At 42.0% G+C, this 11,879-nt stretch overlaps 1 protein-coding gene across 4 annotated transcripts in view; it reads left to right on the forward strand.

Annotated features, from left to right (window-relative positions):
• The first annotated feature begins 748 nt into the window (after positions 1–748).
• Positions 749–11,879, forward strand: part of itga9 (integrin, alpha 9) — a 53,801-nt gene continuing 42,670 nt past the window's right edge. For all 4 annotated transcript variants that reach the window (XM_008282973.1, XM_008282974.1, XM_008282971.1 and 1 more), the window contains exons 1-10: positions 749–1,103; positions 1,372–1,499; positions 3,283–3,389; positions 5,528–5,651; positions 7,167–7,234; positions 10,204–10,333; positions 10,421–10,506; positions 10,599–10,661; positions 11,125–11,262; positions 11,655–11,760. In XM_008282973.1, the coding sequence (XP_008281195.1) occupies positions 913–1,103; positions 1,372–1,499; positions 3,283–3,389; positions 5,528–5,651; positions 7,167–7,234; positions 10,204–10,333; positions 10,421–10,506; positions 10,599–10,661; positions 11,125–11,262; positions 11,655–11,760 (1,141 nt within the window). In that variant the 5' untranslated portion in view covers positions 749–912. The remainder of the gene's footprint in view (positions 1,104–1,371; positions 1,500–3,282; positions 3,390–5,527; positions 5,652–7,166; positions 7,235–10,203; positions 10,334–10,420; positions 10,507–10,598; positions 10,662–11,124; positions 11,263–11,654; positions 11,761–11,879) is intronic.

Consider the following 11,879-nt stretch of genomic DNA (forward strand, 5'->3'; position numbering starts at 1 on the left):
AATGATCTTTTGCACATGCTGTTGCACAATGTCTATATTACACTGAAACCCAGTGGGGCATTAGGAGTTGAGATTAATAGGTGATTTACAAAAAAAAAAAAAAAAAAAGTTATTTGGAATGTTTTCCTTCAGTACTCTTCAATCTTTGACCCTTCTTTCTTTTTTCTTTGCCCTTTGAATTCCTTCAGAAACTGTTCTCATACTATTGCCTAAAAGTAAAAGCATCTCTGAGTCCATTTGAGAATCTCAGCTCTTCAATGAGTTTAAATCAATGCAAATAAGATTTTCTGAAGTATGAAAACGCAGCTGTTGGTGTTCACTGTGTCTGTACAACGTTAGATGGCAGCAGTGCGCCCCCATCTCTCACTTTTGGTGACTTGAGCCCCCTGAAGCCCACGGGTGAAATGTGATGCTTTGCGCCTCAAAACCATTCGCGTCTCCCCATGACCGCGTTACCACCGTCTGCGCACCACAAAAAAAAACACACGTTCCCTTTTCTCCTTCCATAATAAAACTCCGACTTTCCCTCACAGTTGGAAGAGCAACTCAACCAAAAAGCTGTGCTTTTATTTTTAAGGGAAGCTTCTTTTCTTTCCAGGATATGATTTTTGTCAACTTGACTTCTGACCGCATTTATCTCCACGACAAGGCAGCCTGCGAGCAGCAACTTTCTCAGATTGACACAGAATGGAGAGAAGCTGACGCACCGTTATTTACCGGACCGTTAACTTTCCTCCTCAAGCCTTTCCTCATGCCATCACAACCTACAGGCTGTGTTATAGCAGGGAAAAAAGACCTGAAAGATAGTTTGAAAAACTTTCTCCACTGAAGAGCTGACAGTTCGTTCTCATTGTTTCTTTTTTTTCTTATTTTCTTCCTATTTTTTGGACACTTTAAACTGCGTTATTACGCATGATGCGCAAAGGGATGGCTCCTCTGCGGAAACACAAAACGGGAGTACAAAATGTTTTTTATGTCTGTCTCTCCATTTCAGTGGCTTATTCTTACAATTTAGACTTAGAACATCCTTTGGTGTTCCGCGGACCAAATTCTAGTTTTTTTGGCTACTCTGTGCTGGAGCATTATCATGACAACACACGCTGGTGAGTCCCATGTTGTGCTGTTCCTGGAAATGATGTTAATTTCTGTCTGTGATGCAATGCTTTTGCACTTTTGAAACTTTAAATGTCTCTTGAGCTCTAGTGCATCCACACCCAAATAACTTAAAGTATTGGTAATATTCCTCATGAAAAGCCAGTTCTCTGTGCTGATCATTTCCTCCTTGCCTCCTTTTTAAAAAAAAAATCAGTGTCACAGATTAGAGATATGTTAAGTGTTGTCCCATCTTCTCCTCTCTCCTCATGTCTGCAGGGTAATAGTTGGGGCACCCAAGGCAACCTCTTCCTACAGTAGCTCTGTGCACTCTCCTGGAGCTGTATATAAGTGTAGAGTCCACAGCAACCCAGAGCGCCGCTGCACAGAGATGGATCTGGGAAGAGGTCAGTCCACCACAGCATCAATGCAACAAACACATAACACACTGTACACTCAGCGGGCAGCACATGGACCAACACACACTTTGAGCAGTTCGCAAATTAACACTCATGTCACAGGAAAAAAAATAATAAAAATCTGCTGCTACAGTCCACAAAAACACACACACATGCTGTTTTTTTTTTTCTTTCTTTCTGCTGCTTTTTCTTGACCATTCTCTGCACAAACTCCCCCAAGCATCTGTTTTGTTTTATCAGAATAAAGCAGCCTTATACTGCACTTAACAGTACGCAGTTGTTCTTTTAGTTCTGACCCTGCTTTATTGAAACATGCAAAAGACAAGAAGGGGTCTGTGTGCAGAGGTCCATAAATATTTTGATAAATATGATTTATGCTTCTGCTAATATTTTCCAAGCACGTGAGCCAAAAAAAAGTTGCGCTTCGCCCACCCGACACCCCCACTTCAACCTCTCCTGCTCTGTTTTTGTGGTCAAGAAAGCCTGGGTGCACGCATGGCTTCAGTGCTCACCCCCTGCTCAGTCAATGTGTAACTAAAAAATATGCATGCATGCCTGCAGCACACCGACACAGAAAGACATTCAACAGCAATGTGAGTCTGAATCAAGTGACTTCATGGATGTAGAGGATAACACTTATAAAAGATGATGTTATGTTACTGTTACTGGGTTTTTGCTCCTTATCATAAGCTGGTCCAGTTTGAGGTAGTTTTGAAACCGTCTTTATTGTGTAGTTTTGGAAGCAAGCCGAGCGTCAGTTCTTCTAGGTGAACTTGTGTCAGATGTTTTAAAGGCAGGTAGTTTGTTCTGAGCATCTTGGAGAACCAGCCCACAGTTCTCCTGTGGATTTGGTCTGTCTCATCATGACAGCCTAAATCCACATAATCCCAGACTGACTCCACGATGTTGAGATCAGGGTTCAGTGGGGGCCATACCATCTGTTGCAGGGACTCCTTGCTCTTCTAGCTGCTGAAGACAGATTTTTATGACTCTGGCTGTGTGTTTGGGGTCGCTGTCGTGCTCTAGAGTGAACCTGGGACCAATCAGATGCCTCTCTGATGATAGCGACTGATGGATAAGAATCTGAAGTTCTTCAAAGACTTGCACAGGACTGTATCTTGGTTAGAGTTAATCTAACTTAAGGGATCAGGAGCTGCAACAGTTAATGAGTGCAAGAAAATGATACTAAATACAGCAATTTTGACAGATCAGTCATTCAGATCACTAATTTAGGGATTTAAGGTTATTGTGATCTGGTGTATTGTAAATTCTTGATACAGAATATAACATTTCATGGTATTTCCTTGGGCCCAAGGAATGTGTTTTTGTGGATTTTATCATTGCTTTGTAATGTTTTGATTGATTGGGGAAATGATCAGCATTTAAGTCAGTTATAAAAAAAAGTCATTAATTGAAATCTTTAGAAAAAAACATTTGTTCATGTGATATCCTAATGTACAATATTAATACTTGCTTATACATCATAAGTAAAACTTGCTATAAGCGATGCTAAATGTCATGATGCATTTTTTCTTTGAATAAGTTTGTCAGTTCAGATGGCAACAGCTCTGTAAAAGAGTTATTGTCAGACACTGTTGATGTCTGATCTCTTCAAACTGTCAACTGTGTAAAAAGCAGCTGCACATTCAGCACTAATAAAGAATAAAACACAGATCTCAAAAAGCTGACAATGGCTGACAAGTAACAAGTTGCTTTTCTCCAAGACATCCTGATGACTCAACGTCTGCAAACCGCTCTCATTGTCTTTCAGGAAACAAGCCGAGAGAGTCGTGCGGGAAGACGTGCCAAGGAGACAGGGACGATGAGTGGATGGGGGTCAGCTTGGCCCGCCAGGACCGAGCCAACGGCAAAATACTGGTGAGTTTGAGGACGCAGCACTACAGTCAATTTAGTTTAATGTGAACCATGTACGCTCATAAAACGGGCCTGATTGTACCGAGATCATTGTTACACATGTCTTACCAAAGAACCACACTGTTAATCCACAGCTGGTCCCAACATTACAACCTTTTCTTTTAGTTAAACGACTGTTCTTTCCATTCTCTGTTACATTCTTACAAGCGCTGACTGGCACGTGTAAAAAATGACATTAAAATAAAGATTCTGAATGACTTTTGTGCATATGCAAAGCCGGAGTAACGACCAACGCCAGACAGATTTGGAAAGTGCTGTGTGGTTACATAATGCTGTGAAACATTTACCTCGTGTGTGGAGCTGGAAGAGTCAGTGGAACTGGGGAGGTGGGGGGGGGGAGTTTGTCAAAAAGTTATTGAAAAAAAATGAGAGCGTGGTTTAGAGAAATCAGAATGGTGCTAATCCCAGAGGTGCTCGGCTAAGTGTTTGCACAGAGATCATAGGGCAGCTGGCAAAGTTTGTTTAGGCTTCAGCTCCTCTGCGGTGGTCCTGTTCAAGGGCAGCCTTTCATTAAACATTAACCTCCGTCTCCTGTGGTGGGCAGTGAGGGAACTTGCAGGACGGTTTGAAGGTTTCTGGTGGACCGTGCCGCTCTTGAAACACTCACAACAGGTGTGAATACCTGTTACTGACTGGCCTCCTCTCTTTTTTCCAAAACACCCACATAACTTTTAATATGGCCAACTTTTCGTTCTTTTCAATATGTTTTTCTTTGCTCCATTTTTTTTTATACCTCAGTGGAATGCGTTGGCATGATTTTGAAACCCCCCTGGCTTCAGTCGTCACATTTTGAAGACTTCTCGTTGGATTTCGGAATGCGAGCGTACAGAGTTGTGTAACAACAAACTTTTAGCTGCGCAGTGTTTGACCATTCAGACAAGGTTGTGAGAAAAGAGAGGCGGTGGCTTTGCAGAGCCACGTGCTGCTGTGCTGTACTGATGTTTTTTTTTTTTATATCTCATCTGAATGGACTCATGTTTCTGTGCAACAGGAGGGAAACGGCTGCTTGGCAGATGTGTACAGTGGTGATTTCATCTTATGCTTTCACTGAGGGCCTTGTTTGCGACCAGTGAGCTCCTAAAACTGAACAGCAACTACAGCACAGGCTCAATACTCCGACCGTAAAAGCCTCATTTGCTGCTCAGCTGCTTTTGCTATGTTTATAACAGCTGATTGATCTTTTTTTTTCCTTTTTCCCCCCACTCCCACAAATCTGCTTCTACTCTCGAAGGAGAGGTCATGCTGGTGTTGCTACTTCTGTTGGCCAAGCTGTCCTTTGAAACACAAGTATTTCTCAACATAGCATCTTTCTTCCAGACAGTCATCTGATGCTTTTTGTATGCTCACAAGCTGCCAAGCTCCTATATTCATTTAGATTGGCTGTGTGTGTGTGTGTGTTGTGTGAAAGTGGGTTTTGGGGGAAATGAAGTGGACTTTGTCTGCACAGAGGCATCCAGAACTGTCCCCAGAGCCACAGGAGCCCCCGCCACCATTTCCCCAGCGTCCTAAATTATTACCACATTTACACATTTATGTGGCCTGCTTCGCACACAGTTTGAAATCTAGTCTATATTATCCCGTTTGCCGTGGAATGTGCGATTTTGAAAAACACATTGGCAAAATATTGTTTTGAGAATTACTCACTGTCAGTTTAAGAAATGTCCTCTCTGCTTCAGCAGCACTATAATAAAGTAGAAGTTTGTTCTTTTTCCTTTGATCCACTTTTTCTGCTGCCTCTGCTATTGTCTGGCTTCTCCAGTTGAAAACTCCAGAGGAGCTGTTTTGACATTAAAACTTGTAAAACACAAATGTTGATGTGGAGATTTTCTCGCTGAGCGCTAAATGCTGCTTGGGAAATACACATCTCACGCTGCTGCTGCTGAGATAATTCACACCACAGACCATGGCTGTTACGGTCAGGCTTTAATTCCCCCTCTCATTGACGATCATTCGACAGCCGCAGAGACGCACTGACTCCAGCAGTGTGAAGAAAAGGGGCTTAAGCGATCAGGGCCTGCAGTCTGAAGTGTCAGTGTTTACAGAATGAGCATGCGTCTGAATTGGTTGTTTTCGTCTTGCAGGCTTGTGCTCACCGCTGGAAAAACGTCTACTACGACTCAGAGCACATCCTCCCACATGGGTACTGCTCCATCATTCCTCCAACGCTTCAGGGCAGGACCAAACCGCTCATCCCTTGTTATGAAGGTACAGCAGAGGCACAAGCACGGCACAAATGGCATTTTAGTCATTTTAACTCATATTAACATCTCAAACTATGCAGACATTGACACTAGAAAAGATTAGAGGTCGACTGATTATCAGATCCAACATCCAGCATATTTCCAATTATTGGCACTTTTAATTTTTAAATCCATTTCTTGATTAAATGAAATAATTCACTATTTGTAGTCATGAGGAATAGCCTGAATGCTGAAGCATACATGTTGAAAAGTTGTCTTTTTTTCTGTTAGAATTCGAGTTATTCTAATTTACTATTAAGATCAAACACAGCATCTTTAATAGAGGCCTTGTTGGTTGGGTCCAGTGGTTTGATCAACGCTTTTAAGTTCTGAGTCACACAGACACGGGTTATGACCTCAGTGTGATCATGAGTTATGAGCCTTTAAAGTGTATTTTCTCTGTAAAAAACAAGAAGAAACTGACATGATTTAGTGTAAGAAACATATTTGTGTGGACATTATGGTATTTAGCTCAAAGCTGCGGCTGGAGAATAGTCTTGTTTTCTTCTTATCTCTTTAGTGATCATGGAACCCAACAGATTTATCTTGTAACCCCCTTTGAGGGGTCCAATACCCCAAAAGCTGCGAATCACTTGGTCTGTTTATCTTTTCCTTTTTGCATTTTATCACGGCACGTTATCTCTGCGGCCTCTACCATCAGTGTGAAGCGCCTCTGGCTTCTAAATTTGGTTCTGGCACTGAGGGACGGAGCCTTGAAGTGTGATCTCTCCTCCTCAAGTCCAACACAAGTACTTTATCAAGAGCCAGCTTTAACCATATGAGTCCAGCGGAGAGTTTACACCCTTTAGCGAGACAAAAACACCTTCACAAACGCGTAATAATGGCAAATTGGTTTAATCTCAGCTTAAATTCCTGAAAATCAGGTGCTTTTAAGGAAAGATTTGCTTGTGAGGTAGAGACATCTCATTCTGTTGTGATTGCAGTAAATCAAATCCATTTGTTCCGTTGGTTGTTTTCCTTTGCGTACCGTCTACGACGCTAAAAAAAACGAGTTCCATTTGAAAAATAATGTGCTGTATAACATTTTAAGGTGACTCAGGCAAATGTGCTCTTGGTGTGTTTTGATATGTGACTCAGAGCTATTTATCAAAGGCTGTTTTACACCTTAATTGTGCCCCCAGGTCAGGATTTCACTTCCTTTGTTAACTCTTGTTGCCAACAGTTGTGGAAAAGCCAGACACACTTTGCATGGGACCATATTTACAGTGCATTTTGTGCCGATCCAAGCTCAATATTTTTGTAACCTGAGAGCACTGTGCTTCACCCCCCCCTCCTCTACTGAGAGGTCTTTTTGTTGAATGTGGTGTTGCACCCCTTCTTTCAGTCTGCGTTCTGCCCCCAGATTCCTCTTGGATGGGACCGGGACTTTGACTAGCTCCATATGGAATGCAGGAAAAACTCCAGTAAATGCTGGCTCAGGCACACAGTGAAATAATTTGTGGTTTGTTTTTTCTTACAGACTATAAGCAGAAGTATGGGGAAGAGCACGGCTCGTGCCAAGCTGGGATTGCGGGAGTTTTTACGGAGGTCAGTAACAGTGCTTGTTCATCTCCCTAACACATGTAATCCTCCGTTTCTGCTAATCTAACATGGAGATAGCTGTTTGCTGTCATCCGTACTGTGATCGTTGCTGAAGCTTCATCAGTCATTTCGCTGTTCGGACTCAAGTGTTTAATCACATCTTCAAGTTTTTGCTCTCTCGGCAGTTTCACCTTACACATAGTAGAAACTATTAGACATAATTATCTTCCTTACTGTCTGTTTTTCCTTCGCAGAAGACTCATTTCCTCACTTGAAAGTATGATTACCTTTAGCACTACCACATGCCTAATGCTTCAAAGAATCTCTTTCCCGCCGCTCTTTGTTGACTTTGACTCTGGTATTCTGAGGATAGTTAGCAGAGACGTAATATATGGTGAGCTGAAAAAGGATTTTTTTTCACCCAAGTTGTTTAAGATGTCAAATGATGTGGAAAACCTGAATTCTACAGTCAGATATAAGCGAGTGTTTGTTTCAAAGTCACCAGTTCCCTGCTGACTAACTGCTGATAAGTGTTAGCTTATGTTTCCATAGGCAGATACTGCAGGAAAGGCTGCAGCGGCCTAACTTGACCTCTGGTCTGGTTCCACGAGATAAAACGCTTAAGAAAATATGAGCTTCCTTTTCTTTATAGCTTAGATGTGCTACTGTTTTTTTTTTATGTTCACACATGACGTCAGCCTTGGATGTACAGTACCTTTTGGTATTTTATAAACAGCCGTTTGGTCCCTAAACGTGTTTGTCTGCAGTTCAGAGAGGCCGCGGCAGCGAGCAGATGTGGTGAGAGGAAGGTCAAATAGATTTAACTAGTGAATGAATTTTGGTAGAAATGTAGTTTGACAGGGAAAAAAAAGTGCATTTGAGAAATATGTTTGCATTTGAAAGATGTATATTTGACCAGTTTAGACATTTTTGTTTTCAATGCATTAGCAACATAATTCCTTCCTCATGTTAGCTGCGTGTTCTGTGTTCTGCAGAGGTTCTTTTCATTTCTCAGATTACAGTTACGCTCAATTTCAGGGATACAGTAATGTTCAGCAGACTGTAAGTGACTTAAAATGTGTCCTCGGAGCACAACTGTGCTGTCAGGGTGGAGCCATGCTCACTGGGGAGTTTTGAATTTTGTTCACTTTGCCTTTATTCTTCCTTTGAAAATATCGTTGTTTGAACGTTTTAGTCAGCCAGCTGCTAATCTGTAGCAACTCAACAAGCACTGCAAACAACTAATCCATTATTTGGTCAACATAATATTAATCAATAGATGTTTTAAATATGTATTAATTGCTAAAGTCACTTATGAGAGGTAACACTAGTATATGTAAGAATGGAAAAAGGTTTGCATGTATTATTTGCTTTTCATTTCATTCAGTTTCATTATATAAATATATACTGAATATATACACACAGATATATTTTAGTTATGTTGTATAGAATAGTTCAGTTTTCGTTATCTCATCAACATGATGCCGATCGATCGAGCTCCATCATGTATGTCATGTAGCTATATTTGACCAGGATGCTCATTCAGGACGATAACGAAGGTTTTCTGGATGTTACACAGGAAACTGTGTTTTATGGATTTGGCTGAGCCACTTCATTCTTTTCCCATTTGTACACAAACACAGGATTTTTTTGGCAAAAATGGTGTTGGATTAGAATTGCATACTACACTTTTAAGCTTCAGTCATTCTTTGGTTCACCAGTGGGAGGATTTTGTGCTTTTCTCTGTTTTATGTCATTGTATAAACTGAAGCTCTGTTGTTGTTTAGACTGTGGGAAATACAAAACAAGACATTTGAAGATGTCAACTTGGACTATGGGAAACGTTGATGGCCTTTATTCACTATTATGTGACATTTAATAGACCAAATGATTAACTGAGAGAACAATCAGGAGATGCAGCCCTGCTACTCATTTACATTTACAAAGACAAACTAAAAAGCACATGCAGAAGTATGACATACAGCTTTTAAAAATGGTTTTCCTTTTTGCTAATACTAAAACTGACAGAAGCCTGTTGGGAATTTTACTGCAGATGCCTTGATGTGTGTCAAAGAGCCTCTGATTCACAGCTGTTATGATCACTCAGGCTCACAGCAGAGTTTGACATCAGCAGTCTTTATTATTTTAAACCCCCACATAAAACCGCAAAACGTAAACTGCAAAGATCTCAGGTGAAGAGCATAAAGATGGTTTTGTCCATCATGTGAAATCTGGGCATAACACCGAGGAGAAGACTTTTGGCTTCAGGAAAGAAAAGACTCTGATAGTGTTGGATTCCACAATGAACCCACTGTTTTGAAACCGAAGAGGCTTCATAAAAACCCACTTCTTTCCACAGATCGAGGACGTCAGAGTGGATCTGTTAAAGCAGTTGAACGGCCCCTCTTGACAGAATGTGAGGAATTTAAAGAAAAGAGGTCCAACTGTTAAACCTTTATCCTTGTCTGAACCTTGGTCAGTGTGCCTGGTGGTGCCCAGATGTTTGACACCACAGCACAGGGGATGCATGCTGCTGAGTCAGGTCGTTACTGTGCTGATTGGTTTGTTTGTATGGAGGAAGAGGTCTCAGTGGCAGCTCCGCATCCACCAGAGTTGAGTGATGATCGAGGTTACGGCACCTTTTCGGGGGCATGCGTAGTCGAAGGAGAGCAACTTAACTGTCAGGCGCTTGTGCGTGCCATAAAGATCTGTGAACAACTCATTTTGCAGCTTTCAGTTTTGCTTGAGCTCTGAATACTCCATCACATCAAAGACAGCTGCTCCAGCGACCGTGCCATCTGGATGTGTATTTAAGAGCAGATAGCACAAACCAGTCTGCGGCTGCTGGTTAACCAGACCTTCAGCCAGCAGCATTTTCTATTTTTTTTTCATTTTTCCTCTTCTCTGCTGCAGCCGGTTGCAGTGCAGACAGTAGGTGAACGACATAATGAATATGAGTGTGCTTTTTTTTCCAGGAGCTGGTGGTGATGGGGGCGCCGGGGTCGTACTACTGGACCGGGACGATAAAGGTGTACAACCTGACCTCTGACTCCTTCTACAGCCCCAACAAAGACGACGTCGACTCCCACAGATACAGCTACCTTGGTGAGATGCGGTTAATGAGAATGGAACACTGAGTGTGAAACGTACCGGTGCGGAGGAGCTGAAACTGATTACTGTGTGTGTCTCCAGGCTACGCTGTGACTGCTGGACACTTCTCCTCTCCTAATGTAATAGACATAGCTGCAGGGGCGCCCCAGCACAGCGGCAGTGGAAAAGTAGGGACTTTATCTTTTGTCTTGCTTCCAGCTGTTGGACTGAAGTGCTCTTGTGTTGCTCACTGCAGTGACTTTATTTTTCTTCTGTGCAGGTTTACATTTTCAAAATTGATGGTGTGTCTTTGGTGAAGAGTTTTCAAGCCTCAGGGAAAATGGTATGAGCTTGGATGTGGCTTTGGTTTCTAACGATCCTGTTTTGCGTTAATATACAGCACAGAATTTTTGCATTTCTTTCATCAGAAACCATACAAAAATATTTGTTTAACCTAATCTGCCTTTGGAATCACGCAGTCGACTCTTGAGAAACATTGCAGACACACTGCTCTAATTGCGTTGTTGTCTGAACGACGCTGTTTATGTCTGTGTTCGGTGTTCGGAAAGCAACTGCGATTTAAAGAAGGAACACGCGTTCCAGAAACCAAAGCCAAGCGTGCAGTTAATGCTTTTCATTCAGACTAAATACAGGACAGTCAGAGTAACTTGATATAAATTGTGTAAATATTCTTAATATTGGTGTAGCTATTTTTAAAAAAAGCACAACTAAATGCGTGTCAATTGTATGAAGTGAAGATGTGTCTGTGTTCTGACCTGTTGCTCTGTGGCTCGACTTGGTTCCAGATGGGCTCTTACTTTGGCTCCTCATTGTGTGCAGTTGATCTGAACCAGGACGGCCTGTCGGATCTGCTGGTGGGGGCACCCATGCACAGCCAGCTCCGGGATGAGGGCCAGGTGTCTGTGTACCTCAGCAAGGGCAACGTGAGTGGGAGCTGTGGGCTCAGTGGGAACACGATACCATAACTTGCAGACTTATTTTACTAAAGTATGTCCATTCACTCCCTTTCATCTGCACAGATGTACAAATCTATAGTGAGTTATTTCGGACCGTGTTTATTATCGTGTTACTAGAATGAAAGAACGGAGCCCTGTGTGATTCAGCAGTAAGATTATTTAAAAGTAGAGCTTCTGTTTGGACATTTTATATCTACGAGTTGTTGCCATAAAGGTGACTGTGTGTTTGTTAAATCATTTGGATCAAAGACAGCTATGTGCAGCAGAGGCCAACCCTGCAGCAGTGTACTGCAGGACCTCTCTCTATTCTTATGCCAGCTCTTTATGTAAACTGTTCTTTTGCTTGATTCTGTTTTCAGGGTGTGATGGAAGAACACGCTGTGTTGACAGGTGACAATGCTTTCAATGCACACTTCGGCGAGTGCATTGCCGCAATCGGAGACATAGATGACGACGGTTATCAAGGTCAGAAAAGTGACATATTAGAATCTATCAGCTTCAAATACACTTTTAACTGTTAAAAACAACATTCTTTGCACATTTTCAAGCAAAATGCAGCTGGATTGGGTGCTTCCCAGCTCAAG

This window comes from Stegastes partitus, unplaced genomic scaffold (genome assembly GCF_000690725.1).
Source record: "Stegastes partitus isolate 25-593 unplaced genomic scaffold, Stegastes_partitus-1.0.2 Scaffold292, whole genome shotgun sequence".
Taxonomy (NCBI): domain Eukaryota; kingdom Metazoa; phylum Chordata; class Actinopteri; family Pomacentridae; genus Stegastes; species Stegastes partitus.